General features: G+C 42.7%; 1 protein-coding gene across 1 annotated transcript in view; it reads left to right on the top strand.

Annotated features, from left to right (window-relative positions):
• LOC309415080 (netrin receptor DCC-like) overlaps positions 1 to 15,676 on the top strand; it is a 593,773-nt gene that overhangs the window by 276,188 nt on the left and 301,909 nt on the right. Inside the window, 1 exon segment of the mRNA XM_082012494.1 lies at positions 8,215 to 8,499. Coding sequence (XP_081868620.1) covers positions 8,215 to 8,499 — 285 coding nt within the window.

The following is a 15,676-nucleotide window of genomic DNA, read 5'->3' as shown; positions in this document are numbered from 1 at the left end:
GACCATGAAGGCATTGAATCCTTGATGAAAATCCCCCTACAGCATAAATATGTGGATGGAAAAAATAGATTGTTTCCATGCGTTATGCTGAGCGAAGTCAGCAAGTGAGCCTCATAAAAGGTGACAAGTAAATTAGATTTTAAAATTCTTGCAGTTTTGATAATCTGAGCTGACATCAGTAACACAGGTTAGGGAAAAGTCTTTTTCAGAATAAGTTCATTTATTTCCTGAGATAGGTAAGAGGCATCAAAGGGCAGATCCTGGCTCCGTCTTCCTTCAGCTGGTGTTTCTTGGTAGAATTTTGATTGCTGACAAGAATTGATGCTATAATATTTGTAATGGACTATACATGCTGGGAGACTATTGCTGTACTGGAGGAGGCATCGATGTGGCCCGTATTGGAAAAGGGGAAATTTTCTTCCTACATGGGATGTTCTGAATTGTGTGTCCGTGAGTTGTGGTTTCTATCTCATCTACAGCGAGTTCAACAGCACTTGTGTGAATGTACCCACATGAAGGTGGGGCTAACGGAGGAATAGATGGCTTCTGACCTTCCTCTCCATGTGGTTTAAGAGGAGATATCTGCTCTCAGAGTCACAGAATCATTAAGGTTGGAAAAGACCTGTAAGGTCATCAAGTCCAACCATCAATGCAACACCACCATGCCCACTAAACCATGTCCTGAAGTGCTGTCTACACATTTTTTGAACACTTCCGCCGATGGTGACTCCACCACCTCCCTGAGCAGCCTGTTCAAAATGTGACATGCCTCTCCTGGCGTTATATGGGTAAACTATCAGGATTAAAACCTCCTGAAAAGGTGAGGATGCCTGGGGAACTGAGGCACTTCCATGGCTAAGTAGCATCAGGGTTGCAATACAGCTTAAATGTTTGAGCCTACACTCTCCCCTAAATCCTTTCTTAGTTATCTATTTGTATATATCCACCATTGCTTTTACAGTCAACTATAAAATCTGTGCCTTGTTTCTTTGACTTTGTTATAAGTTGACCCAGTACAGAGATTCCCTCCAGAGCTGTGCTACTATTTGAGGTCAACTAAATTATTTTCCTCCCAAAAGGGCTGCGGAGAGAAGTGCAGGGACTACCCCTTTCAGTCTTCTCAGTGGATCTCTGAGGGCTATCTAAAAACTAGAGGACTTGACAGTGAGAATGTCAACATGCATTTTCTGGTGTGATAATGGGAATGCTAAATACAAGTTGCAGAAATAATTGTCTCGCCCTTAAATGCGTAGGCTAAAAAAGCTGTCACAGTTTGGCTCTCCTGAAATGAAGCCAAATGCTTTGTTTGGCTTGGAGTTTGGGACGAATCTGGCTGGAAACATCGGAGCTGCTTTCACTCCCCTGGCACGAAGCAGGATGAGTCACTCCTCAATCCAAAAGCAATGAAACACATGCTAAGAGGACAGCAGAAAAGCATGTTAAATAGATTTCCCTCCCCCCCCCTTGTTCAATGAATATTGAACATAATAGTGTCTGTTTAAACTCTTCCTGTTTTGTTTTCTTTTTAGGGTATCTGGTGATGATGGTCCCTAAGCTTTTTCTTTTCAAGCCCACAGGCTTGAATTGCACTTATTAACCTGATTCTCTTATGAGGGTTTTTCTGGTTTCTGCTGCAAAAACTGAGAATTTATCATGAACCCAACCTTCCTCTCCTTCCTTGGCTGTCCCTGAACTGTTCCAGTTTGTGGTACCCCAAAAGAAACTTGCACTCAGTTTCATAGAAAGGAAGGAAATGCTGATATATTTACAGACGAGCTTGGGAAGGCCTGGCTCGAACCTGTGCTTACCTTGGATTTCTCCTGTGACCTTAAGCGAGCAAGTAAGTCACTGTAGCATCTTCAAAAGTGCCTAAAACCCCTGAGGAATTCTTGTCAGTTAAAATCTGCCACATTTTATAAGCTAGTGGGGTGCCGGTTTCTGTGGCTCTGCTGCCTTTCAGCATTTTAACCTGTATCTTAGAGACTCCGTTCTTTATCTATGAAATTGAAATGATATTATCTCATGGCCTCAAGTTGCACCAGGGGAGGTTTAGATTGGATATTAGGAAAAATTTCTTTACTGAGAGAGTGGTCAAGCATTGGAACAGGCTGCCCAGGGAGGTGGTGGAGTCACCATCACTGGAAGCGTTCAAAAAACATGTAGACGTGGCACTTTGGGACACGGTTGAGTGGGCATGGGGGTGTTGGGTTGACAGTTGGACTTGATGATTTTAAAGGTCTTTTCCAACCTTAATGATTCTGTGATTCTTGTTTATACAATATGAATTAAAGACTGCAATGCACTCAGGTTTTTATATATACACAGCCATATAATAATTACTTGAAATAAGTGCATACATAACTATGTAGCTAGCTGTGCTTTAGTTAATCTGGAGCTATGTGGACCCACCTGCCACTACACTTCATAAATAATTACTTGGATCTCAATACACAATTTTAAAGCCAAGCCCATGTCAATGCTTATCCTGCAGACAGGGCCACAGACCAGAGTCATCCTTGTTGAAGTCCAGCTTCTTACATCAAACTTCCAGACTTTAAACTGTGTGTATTCTCCCTTTGGTTGCAGCTGCTGGATTCTCAGTGGCAGAGTGCGCCGCATTTCGCTGTCTTCATGGGTCTGCAATGGTGGGTTACAATTGGCTTGCTGCAGAAATAACACCTGAGACCCAGGGAGAACAGGAGATAGCAAATCAGAGTTGTATAAGTTTATTTCTAAGGAAGCAGAGTTGCTTGCTCTCAGAAATTCTCAGTTGCTTTTCAATATCTTATATTTTGTTAGAACAGTTTAGGATACAGTTGATATGAGATCTTGACTATATTGTTGTTACCCATAATTTATGTTTCAAACCACCATGTTAACTTCTAGTTTAAGTATGCTTTTGTGCATTTCCATAGTCAGGAGAGATCAAGGCAGTCATATGTTCATGTCATAAATCACAAGCGTTGGAAACCTGCATATTCCCTGGTTCACGTGCATTTGTATATTATGTGGCCTACCAGTGGGGACCGTGTTTGTGCTTTGCAATCAGAGTTGCAATACTTTGTGTTCAAGGGTGAAGTTTGACGGGATTTAAATATGCTCTGCATAGTCAGAATACTGAATGTGGTTTGTATTTAAAAAAAAGAAAGATCTTGCCTTGTTTGTAGTGGTCATGAGCTCTTAGTTGATTAATCCCATCTGAGTATTAATACAATTAATGTGTAGTCACCTAACTTGGGTAACCTCCATGGGTTCCCCATCCCGGTGAAGGCAAGAGGGATTCCTCTCTGCCTGTCTAGAGGACAGCCCCACTCTACGCTGAGTTCATAGGAAGCCTTGGGAGGTGAGTGGTCTAATTTAGGCATAAAGGACAAACACTTGCACATTAACACTGTTTATATATTTTTAGCTTGGGCATGTGAATTTGATGAAAATTGAGTGCTAATAAGAGATCATCCATGGTCTCCTGTATACCATGCTAATGCTGAAGCGAAGGGAGCAGCTGGAAACTAGGACTGTAGAGCGAATTAGCATGTCCTTGCTAAGATTTTATTTCCTCTGGCGTACTTCAAGTGTAGTCCCAGCTGGTGGTTGATAAGTTTTATTTGAAATATTCAGATCCTAGCAGGATGAAGTATTTCCAATGTCAGACACAAGTTTGAGGAGCAGTTTAACTTTTCTCCTGTTGAAAATAGGTAGTAGCAAACAGGCCTGTGATTACTGGATGAGTCGTCTTCTGCCCTCATCTGCTGTTGAAACACCAGGCAGGTTTTTATCCTTGGATTGTCAGACGATCAGACACCTTCCTCTCCTTCATTTCACATGGAGGTGCCCGTTATGGCAAATCGGTTTAACTTCCATCTATATACACCTTAACTGCCCAAATTTCATGTATAAAACATGCAAAGGCATAAAATACCTTATTCATTTTATTGTAATATGAAAATCCTTCCCTTTTGAGTCCTTCTCATTAGGCTGACAGCCAGGACTAGGAGTGGCTGCTACCATGCTGCAGGAATTCCCTGGCTGGCAATACTTTATAACCTAAATGCATATTGGTAACTTCATTTTTTTTTTCCCTCCTGATTAGTTTCTTCTAAATTAGAAATCTGAGTGTCCAGCTTTCCATCAGTTTTACCTCCCCTAAGATGTGCCGCTTTGAGTCCCATAGGATGGGGTTTGCAACAAGAAGGGGAGCGGTTTGTTTAGCTCTTGTTTCTGTGAACGAACCCGAACGCCACGTCTGTACTTGCATTATTTGGTAGTCTGTAGGTCTTGTTCTGATACCTCTGCTGCATGTTGCTCAGTGCAAATCTTTTCAGAGTTGTAAACTGGAGCTAGCAAACAAAAAAGAACGTAGAGTAACTAAAGCATAGAACCTTTTTGGAAATCAGCCTGTGGAAGAGAGAATTAGAAGCAATTTCTAAAATATTTATATTTCCAGAGTCACTCACCCGTGCTCACTCTCTCTTTCCTATTTTCTGAAGCAAGCAGAAGGAAATCACTCCTGTTCATTACCTTGGTTTCTTGCCCTTCAGCTATTATGTGAATTGAAAGTGAAAAAAAGGTCTTGTCTTGATGTTAAGTAACCTTGCAGACTTTAATTTGAAACAAACAAAGCATTTAAAGCAGTTCTTCTCTGGGGGATTGTACTGAGTGCTACTAAATTGCTGAATATTTAATAGCTAAACATGTTGCAGACCCTGAGGTCTGTCCCCCAAATGATAAGCCTTTTTATTAAGGGAACTTTAATTGCTTAATAATTGGGTCTTCTGTAAGGAAAGACGGGGATCCAGATAGGCTGCCAGCCAGATGGTGTGGTAAATTGGAGTTGGGTGCCGCTTTCAATTAAGTTTCCTAAGTAGGTTTGGGCGTAACGCAGGGAGGTGCATCCGTGACCCCTTGGCTACGGAGCGAAGCATCGCCGAGATCTGCGATGTTTAATTCCCGAGTCTGTTTCAGAGAGTGACTTTCTCAGAACGTATTTGTTGGTCCGTTCCCTTGAGCCAGCTCCCAACAGCCCAAACAGCTGTGTAGCTTCAAAAACTGTATTTAAAATAAATGGGCGTAAGGCGAGAGAGTTGTAAAGGCCCAGTCATAGTTTTAAGATCTCATCTAATACGGTTCTGCAGAGAGAGGAATGAGTTTTGAACATAACCATGGAAAAAGGTGGTTAGTGTCTTTTCATTGGGACACAGCAAAAAGCTTTTTTTGCAACGTCCTGATGTTATGTTTTTATTGACTTATTTTTATGATTTTTTTTTTTATGTTTTGTTAAACTTTAAAAGAAAAAGAGTTGGGATACCTGCAGAAAGGAAGATGTTGCAGAGGCAGAACAAAATGTGAGCTGGCTGAGCACTGGGGGCTTGGCAGGTATGGTGCTGCCATGGTAAGAAAGTCCCTCTATGGCAATTGTTTTAGTCCTAGATTTTACAGTAAATTGTTAGATTTAGCTGTCTTCCCTCATGGAAAAATCTGCAGTTTTCAGCAGCTTTCCATCACTGTTCACACTGTGTTTATCTTCACTTCTTTAATTTTTTTTTTAATTTTTAAATTAAAGTGTTGAATACTTCTATCTTTCTAGCTTGCACCAGGTTTGCTGGGGATGAAAAGCTGTTACTTGTGCATCTGTGCCAATAGCTTGGCTGGAAAGTAGCATCCTTGCTGTAAGGGGAATGTGTGCAAGGGTGCAGCGGATGGCAGGGCTTGTGTGAATGCAGTTGGGAGCAACCGCCTTTTCTTCACTCCCTTTGTTCATAGGGATCATGGAATTGTAGAATGGTTTGGGTTGGAAGGGACCTTAAAGATCATCTAGTTTCAACCCCCTGCCATGGGCAGGGACACCTTTCACTAGACCAGGTTGCTCAAAGCCCCATCCAGCCTGGCCTTGAACACTTCCAGGGATGGGGCATCCACAGCTTCTCTGGACAACCTGTTCCAGTGCCTCATCACCTTCAGAGTGAAGAACTTCTTCCTTATGTCTCATCTAAATTTACCGTCTTTTAGTTTAAAGCCATCACCCCTTGTCCTGTTGCTACAGTCCCTGCTAAAAGGTCTGTCCCCATCTTTCTCCTCAGCCCCTCTCAGCCCTGGCAGCTGCAGGAAGGTCTCCCCGGAGCCTTCTCTGCTCCAGGCTGAAGCCCCCAGCTCTCCCAGCCTGTCCTCCCAGCAGAGGGGTTCCAGCCCTCAGAGCGTTGCTGGGGCCTCCTCTGGCCCCGCTCCAGCAGGTCCGTGTCTCTCCTGTGCCGAGGGCTCCAGAGCTGGACGCAGCCCTGCAGGGGGGTCTCCCCAGAGCGGGGCAGAGGGGCAGAACCGCCCCCCTCGCCCTGCTGGCCACGCAGCTTTGGGTGCAGCCCAGGACACGGTTGGCTTCTGGGCTGGGAGCGCACATTGCCGGCTCGTGTCCAGCTTTTCATCCCCCAGGACCCCCAAGTCCCTCTCGGCAGGGCTGCTCTCCATCCCTTCATCCCTCAGCCTGGGCTGATACCGGGGGTTGCCCCGACCCAGGGGCAGGACCCTGCACTTGGCCTTGTTGAACCTCATGAGGTTCACACGGGCCCACTGCTCGAGCTTGTCCAGGTACCTCTGGAGGCATGGATAACTTTTATACATGGCAATTAGGAGATACCACTTCCCACACAACAGTAGATTCACATAGGCTCTTTTTCGTGTGTGGAAATGCCATTAGGAAGCCTTTACTGAGCCAGTTTCAGTCTTGCTAAAGAATTTCCCTGCTTCAGCTCCTGGGAGCACTTCACCCAGGGTGCAAGAACTCATCCTTGCAGATGCTCTGGGGGATAGGAGCAACCTGTTTGAGGAGAACTGTGACAAGAGATGGGTGGCCAAGATCACACCAGAATATAGGTGTTTGAACCAGGAAATGGATGTGGGGCTCCCACTCAAATTTGGTACGTGGTCATTCCCCAGTGCATTGCTGTTCCTGAATGTTTGAGAGGCATTTTAATGTCTGGAAAGGTGGGGTCTTTATTATTTGCTTCCTCAGCTTCTTAATAGCCTCTACTGACAGCTCCTTCTTGAAAACCTTCACTGCATACTGGCTGATATAATCTAAAAGACACTCATTTCCTAATACTTTTTAGTTGCTTTTAGTGTTGTCTTCTAACTTTTTCACTCTGTCAGATGCTCGGTGCATGTTTGCACACACTTTTGAGTGATTGGGTTTCCTGGTATGGCTTCAAGCAGACCCAGCAGGTAAGCGAGTGCGCTCGGCCGAGCTGGGGGCTGGTGGGGTCATTTCTAGGGACTGGCCAGGACTGGAGCCAGAACAGGTCCCCAGAATATGTCCACGCCATCTCTAGCACATCCCTGATCCAAGCAGTTGTTCCAGTTTATCTTCTTTATTTGTTCTTCTTATACGTGGCTGGAAAATGGGCTTATTTGTGTGGGTGGGTTGTTTTTTTTTTTCCCTTTTTTCCTTCTTTGCAAGTTTTATCTACGCTCTTTTTATGCAGTGATGCTTCCAGGTAATAAAGTCCATGATCTTGACATCAACTTTCACTCGCACTTTGAATCTTGCAGACTGTGTCCTACTCTGTGTGTTTTCCTTCAGTAGCATGTGAAGGACATGGTCCTCGTGTTTTTGCACTGAGTGAGGCTGGGGCAGCTGGGGGTTGTGCAGTTAGAGCTCCCACCTCTGCTCTCTGTCCTCGTGAGTCAAAAATATTTCATGGAAAAAGAGACACAGGCTGTTTCTCGTTTGGAATATTTGACTGTGTGACCCAAGTAATTTATTTAGCAGAGACTTTTTTGAGGATTTTCCCTTTTATTTGGAGGGAAGGGTATAGGGAAGGAGAAATACAGCAAGATGCGACTGTAACATTTTCCTAACCTTACGTAGGTTTAGTTGTGCCTTCCTCTCAATGCCCCCCTGTTCTGAACAGTTTGTATTGCACGGTAGCATATCCGTACTTTGTTAAAGTTGTTCCTGAGTGGGTTTGTAAGTAACAGGTGCAATTTGTTCCTCTTTGTGTTGATAACACATCTTTTCTTTGCTGTTAATGAGTGTAATTTATAAAGGAAAGTGTTAGTCACCCCGCCATTATAGCAATCTCCAAGTAGTTTTCAGAATATCACATGAATTTTTTATTTATTTTTTTGTCTGGATTCTTAACAAAATCCACATCAGCATGGAAACAGCATGCAACTTCTATTTCCAGCAGCTATGTAACTGCTTCTTTTGTTTGTATTTTGCAGGGCCTCTGAGGTTTCTTTCCCAGACAGAATCTGTCACGGCTTTTGTGGGAGACACCATTCTGCTGAAGTGTGAGGTTGTTGGGGAGCCCATGCCCGTGGTTCACTGGCAGCGAAACCAGGACGACTTGTTCCCGAGCCCGGCCGACACGCGGGTGGCTGTCCTGCCCTCCGGAGCTTTGCAGATCAGCAGGGTGCAGCATGGGGACAGCGGGATCTACAGATGCCTGGCGAGAAACCCAGCCAGTTCGAGAACTGGAAACGATGCAGAAGTCAGAGTATTGGCAGGTAAGAACTGGACCCTTCTACACAGCCTTTCTCTCTTGTCTGGTCATGTCCTTTGGATCTCTGAAAGAGCAGTCACTCCTCCTGGGGCAGCTAGGCTGATTTGTCCCGCTTTCTTTCCAGTTACTTCTACAAGCTTCCAAGTTCTTCATATAGAAGAGCCTGGAGAACTTTAGAAACAGTTGAATGCAAAGGTGAGGAGTTGACACCTTAGGAAAGTATTCATGCTGCCTAACTTCAAGTACCAAATTTCAATAGGTATGAAACCGGTCTCTTTTACATGGTCGGTGGAGGGAGACAGGTACTTCCCATCTCACAGTGTCGCTGAGAGCACTGGAATTAATTTCACAGAGCGCTCTCTGGAAGAGCTCCTCTCACTCCATTGACTGGAAAGGCAATCTATTGGGACTAGCTCTTGAATCTACCGACTCAAAGTTAGGTTGCTTGGATGCTTCAGTGCCTGGTGTGATCTGCCAGCTTCCCCAGGCGGCAGTTTGGGATCTGACACAGTTTAACTGTGATAGGTAATGTTCCTAAATTCATGGCCAGGTGAGCATCTTGCTCTGCCTCTTTAATAAACTCATCAGCTAAACAGATGGTTACCAGTGCAGTTTAGTGTCAAGATCTGAGCACCAGAAGAGAGGATTGAAAAAGGTATTGCTCACAATCTCCTTCCTTTCTAGTTCTACATGTTAACACGTAATCACTAATTAAATGGGACAGGCATGATGTATTTTTAGGGTTTTTTTAATATATGCATTTTCTAGACAAATGTTGTTTTGCATCGTTTCTCACTAAATGAGTGGTAACGGAGCAGGATTCTCAAACTTCTGAGATAGTCCAAATGCTATAGAAATGGGAAGGCCAGGATCAGCCCTAGGGAAGTGTCCGTATATTAACAATATGTGAAACTTGATGAGTTCATCCTCACCTGTAGGAGTGGTTTATAATAGCTCTGGGATTTATTGCAGTGGAATTTGGGGGATTAACAGTTTCTCCTGTGTTTGCAATTTCACACCACCTCCCCCCCGCCTTAAACCTAGGGTTACAAACCAAAACCCATGTCTTCACCTTCTGCTACAGCAGAGGTTATTGATCCTTTTTGGAACCACAAAGCGAAATAACAGCCCGAACAGCTGGCAGGAGGGAAAGACCCCATCACCTGGAGTTACCTGCAGGTTCTTCCCTATCACTTTTGGTTTGTGCAGGATCTCTGTAGCGTGGACCTGTTCCCCATTTGTTGGTTGATCTAACGGGCTGTCCCAGGGTGGCTGTTCTTGGGGCTTCCAAGCTGACCGTGAGCCTCAGAGCCCCGTGCCGTTCCTTACACATCGGAGGCAGGACTGCCTCGGTGCTGCCCGTGGTTATTAATGGCGATTTGAGATCCACTGGGGGGGGGGAATATTTTTTCAGATGTTTTGATTAAAATTAAGAACATGACAAGACTTTGTATTTTAGATAGACCTGGAAGACTTTTCTCAACCTCCTCAGAGTATTGTTAATTTGCCATCCATCTATGTATCTGATCACTTGTGGATGGACTGATGTTTCTTCTTTTTCCCAGTTTTGGTCGTTAACGTCCTGGCTAAATGGCCGCTCTCAGGCTGTCTGTAGGAGAGAGGGGAATTAATTTATCTGTTCCCAGCATGTTAAAATTTTATACCAGGGAAACACTGGAACAAATAATGAGGAAAATATATAACAAGGAATAGTGCAGTCCACCAGACTTTGGCTTAGGGCAAGCAGCACAAGGTCTCATTTCAGGATAATGTGAGCAGACAGCAGCTCTTATAAGAAATGAGCGGTGCTCCTGAAACAAAAATTCAGATCTTATTGAGCCTCTTGGGTATTTTGTTCTCTTGTGCACGCTTTGATGGTTCAGAGCTATCTGATACTTTGCTGCTAATTCTGTCTCTCCTATTTTTGTTTGTTGGTAGAAATCTGTCTTCAGTTCTAGCTCTCCTCTTCCATAATTAGGGAAGGCTGAACACTCTTGTTGGCCTTTTTCCCCTGGTTAGTGGGGAGAAAAAGAAAAGATAAGTCTTAAATCCTATTCAAAGGAATAGGCAACAAAACCAGAAGAAGTGTAGGTAGTATATCATAATTCTGTATTCTTAAAATGCTGCTTTTTCCACAGATAGCAGTTGTGATTTGTTTCAACCCACAGCATATCTGTCAGGATTTGTGGTGAAACGGACCACAATCCTGGCAAATAATGTCTAATCTTCTCTACAGCTTCCAAACCGAATGCAAGAATAAAGAACGAGGGATAAACATCTTTAGTAATTTAGTTTCTTTAGTCAAAGTGCCTGTGGCTTAAATATTTGATGTGATGTTATGGTGGGTCTGGAGTTATCTGTATCTCCTCTTGAAAGAAAAATGCATCCTCTATAGCATGACACAGGTTAGAAAACCAAAATATTTGGATGAAGAAATTACTGATTTCCTGAGCAGAAAAGTAAAATTCACCCTACCAGAACCAAACCTGTAGTCTAACTCACCATGTGTATGAAGGAATAGTTGAGCCTTCAAGCTCCGTTACCAAAGAGAAGTGGTTTGTAGGCACACTAATGTGTCTAGCGGGGGGGCAAGGCACTGCGCAGGAAGTTTTTACTTTGCTAACCAAAAGACACTTTACAAGTCCCCTTTTGGAAGTGTTTCCTATGGAAACCCTTCCTATCACGCTTCCTACGGCAGTGTGGTTCTGCCTGGGGAAGCTTCCAGAAGGGGCAGATTCCCCCCGCCCCAGCACATCAATAAAAACACGTTGTGCAAACAGCTCCAGCCTCCTCCAGCATCCTCCGTCAGAAACTGTGTGCCTGTAGAAGTACAGGCCATATGAGAACAGATTTTTGAAGAACTTGTGTTAAAGAAAAAAACCAACAAATCTGAGCAAAACTCTTGAGGAGGTTTTAATGTGTCAGGTTTAATCTATTGCTTTTAATTTTAAGAGTTGCTTTTTGCAGAAAGCTCATTTCAAATGCACATTTTTTTCACCCTTCTAATTGAAGAGGTGCTTTTTTTCTCCGGGGTCCAAAAACTTAATCCCAGGTGAAAAGTTTCAGCAAATACTGAAAACATGAGGAACTACATGTTCAGATAACTGTATGCGCTCACCTAATTAATTTAGAGGAAATAATGCTACTGTAAAAAAAGGCAAAAGTTCTTATACAAACCGGTGCTAAGGAATTAATCCTTAGCAGAATTCATTGCTTCTGTAAATTAATAAGTAAGTGTCTTGGGGAGGTCTGTGCACTTCAGAAACACAGATGACATTTTAAAAGCTAAAAGTTGAGTAGTTTGGTGCCTGAAAACTATTAATTCCTCTATTTATAAATAATAATCCTCCATTTATCATTAGCTGTTCAAGTAATCTGTTGCTGTAGTATTGTCTATTATGGAGGTTTCATCTCTTTCTCTGAGCTTGTCTGCTGAGCTGCAGTGCAAGATAACGGTAACAATATCGTGTAATTCCTTCATAGTTAACATGAATAGAGTTTGGTTGCTGCTGTGTGATTTGAGTCCTTCCTCATGGTTGCACTTCTGAGGCGAGAAGGATAACAGCAGCAAAAAGGGACGAATTGAGATGGATTCCACGAGAAGGAATTAGGAAGGAGAGGTTGATGGTCATATTGAAGTAACTGCATACAACAGAAGTTGCCTTGTGAGCTCAGGCTTGCTTTGATGCTTGAGTGACTCCACTTTTTAGAAGAAGAGCAACCGCAATGTTAGACTTATCTTGGTACTTATAGGTACATCTAGACTTAACATCGTGGTACTGACGGAGTTTTGCGGTTACATGACTGCAAAATTAAGGTACGTACAGGAAGCATCTTGTCTGAGGAGATCCGATTTGGTAAATGTCTGTATGGGAAATGAAAGGGGTGAGATATACTGTGTTATGGTGTTTGGTACGAGTTTGTTGTTTAATATGAGTTTTATAGTTAAACTTGGTCTTTAGGAAGGTCTGGCTAAGCTCAAGTATGCAGTCTCGTTGAAGCTGGGCCATCAGTTCCTCATGCAACACACTGAGCTTGTATTGGGTGCAAAGGTAACGTAGAGATTTCCTCTCATCTTTTATACCCTGGGAGGATCCCTGTGTTGATGTACATTCCCTAACAGCCAGTAATTGTCCAAGTCAGGTCTTTACCTCATTCTTAACCTCAACAGCTACTGCTTAACAGTGTTTATTCTTAGATGAAAACAGATTTCTAACAGATGTGGCCCACTTAAAATAAACACTGACCTTGTGAATTTTTTTTTTTAATCTAACCAATTTCACGTTTATGTTCTCCAGTGCCTGTTTCCCGCAGGGGTGCCTTGCCCTAGATCCTAGTAGATCAGTACATACAAAAACCAAAGAAACAACAGCAACGAAAATAACCAAACAAAAATCCCAGTGAAAAAAAAAGTGTCATTTATAGATGCATAAATTGCGTGGGTGATGCATGATACCAGAGATTCCCTCCACAGATGGATCCAGCTCATGGTGTAAGCTGAACTTGTTTGACCACGTGTGTTTTGATGTTCCTTTACAAGCAAGATGATGCACGCAAGTGTGCAAAGCTTCTGTTTAGAGCTGAGGATGCTTTGGGAGGGATTTCTGTGACATGAATACCAGCCGAATATGAGCTTCCAGTTTGAGGCAGTAGCTGAGGGAGTGAATGTTGATAAATTAATAATAATTCAGAAAAGAATTATAGTGTTTACTGTACATAGCCTGCCTTTTGGTAAACACATGGGAAATTTTGTACTTTATCCAGGAGATCTGTACAGAATTGCTGTTAGTGTGCTCTGTAAGCACTTACGTGGGGGAACAGGCTCTTTAATCGGCAGGTTTTCATAAACTAGATGAAAAACTGATGACTGGAAACCTGAAGTTATATTCTTGCAAGTAGAAAAAAGTTGAACACTTAAAGCCAGTAATAGCCATTGGGACAGTTTCTTTTCGTACTGAATTTTCCATCAATTGCATTTAGACCAAGGTTGGATTTTTAGTTGCCGCTCCTCCTGCTTTAAAACCAAGCAACGAATGCATCAAAAGCCTTGTCCTGAGCAGCACACCCGGCATAGGCATCGCTTGTGCTGCGGAATTTCAGGGATAATTTCTGTTAAAGGTTTCACTTTTACCTCATTAGGAGAGACCCACGGGAGTGGGGTATGCCCTGTCACAGAACATGCAGTGGTACTGGGCAATAGTGTAATTACTTGGATTTTTTTTTTTTAATTATTAGTAATATTTTCATGGATTGGGGGAAAAATATGTTCTTGTTGGGTAAATATATCCTCCTAAGGTGTCATTTGTTAAAGTCAAGTTTGAAAGCAAGGCAGCAGTGGGACAGTATTCACACACGCACACGTGCAGTTGCCTTTCCGTGTGCAGTCTGACAAGGTAAATCCCTAGGTACAAAAGATCCATGTAATAACTCCCAGTATCTGGGTTATCCCTACTTCCAGCTGCCCAAACGAATAGCATTGCTGAGGTCGCTCTATAAGCTAGCTATATCCTGATCTTTAATGAAAATTACATTTAAAATGCTTATTAATAATCCTGGCGAACAAGCTATTTTGTCTCTCCCCAAGATAAATCTGATTAGTGCTGAAGTAATCTGTTGCATAATACACCCGAATACCAGCTTCCCGTGTTCGAGCAGCTTGCCTAGTTGGAAATAGAAACGAGCAGGCGGGCAGAGCCGAACGTGCCGTCAGTGTGTGCTCTTAGCACGGAGCTGATCAGATCGGTGACATCACAATCAGATCGATGACATCACACGAGCTGGTAACTAATGCCTGCTAAAGAGCTGTTCGCTCAACAGCTCCCTGGCTAGCTGCCAGGTGAGTGTGTTTTTCATTTACCAAATACGCGCAGAGGTTTCGGGGTTGCTCTAAGGGATTGGTTTCAGTACTTCTCTTTGAAGCCCAGACTTGAGTTCGGAACAGCTGTTACCTTAAAAGTATTATGTAATTTATTTCTGAACGTATTTGAAAGCAGACGTTGAATCCGGCAGGTTCCTGGTGTAGGATTAACCTTATGAAATTGAGCTAGCTTGAGGATGCTGTCCTGGTGTCCGCTGTCAACTAGTGGACCACAGGCTGGCTTGCAAATTTGGGTACGCAGAGAAGAACAAGGTAGTTCACTTTAAATTTACCACTGATTCTGCTCTCAAAATGCAGCCCATGAAGAATCCCGAACAAAAGGGAATTCCGTAGTGTTGGAACAGCCTTTGCATTCCTGCTTTGAGATTTGTTTTATACTAAATAGTGGCACTAGAGCTTTAATACGGAATATTATTTCATGCTGATAGTAATTATAACAATAATAACATACTAATAAACTATTAGTGACTGTTAATGGCTGACTATTATAGATCCTAAACATCAGAGATGATGGATGCAACTGAAGGTTGCATCCAGGTTTGACTTTTTAAGAACTTGTAGTTTTTTTGTTTGTTTTTTTTTTTTTTATCCCCCCCCTCCCCGATTGCATGAAATGTGTTGCTTTCTTCTCTGGCCATGAACCCAGCTTGCTAACAAAACATACGCAACTGTCTCATTACCACGACATTTTGTAAAGTTATCTCTTAAACCAGAAGAAAATTCCTCTGCGTAGGAGTCAAATTAGCAGCCGGAGAGGATTTAAGTGGAATGGAATCAAATGGCTGTTGGGGGTTACGCATACGCAGTACGACGTTACTATAACACACGGGAAGGAAAGCCAGTCTTAACTGAAACCCGCAGCAGTTTGGTTACAAAGAAATCTGAAGAATCTAAAAACTGGAGCAAATAATCTGCTGATAGTAATTATGAGTAAAACCCCAGAATTTGTGGAGAGTCAGGGGAATCAAAGACATGGAAGATACCAAGAACTAGTAAAGTTTGGGGTACAAGTGTTTTTCATGCATAACTGAAACAGTATTACTATGAATGGTTGGAAGTGGTAGAACTTGTTTCAATATTTACAAGGCAGAAAAGTTAAAAAAAGAAGTCCACACCAATTTTTGAAAAAAAAATATGTTTGTACATATGGCATTGATTATTTAAAGATATTTTTTTATTAAAAAAAAAATTAGTGCTATCTTGACATGAGGGGCTTAAAAAACTTGTCCAAAACCAGATGTTTTCAGGTCGTTATATCCAGATAAAAAAAGTAGCTCTTGGAGGAGCTGAGAAATTTTCAGGA

This window comes from Phaethon aethereus (genome assembly GCF_964289735.1).
Source record: "Phaethon aethereus genome assembly, chromosome: W".
NCBI classification, from domain to species: domain Eukaryota; kingdom Metazoa; phylum Chordata; class Aves; order Phaethontiformes; family Phaethontidae; genus Phaethon; species Phaethon aethereus.
Note: the sequence above shows the minus strand (reverse complement) of the source record. Positions and strands in the feature narration are given on the sequence as shown.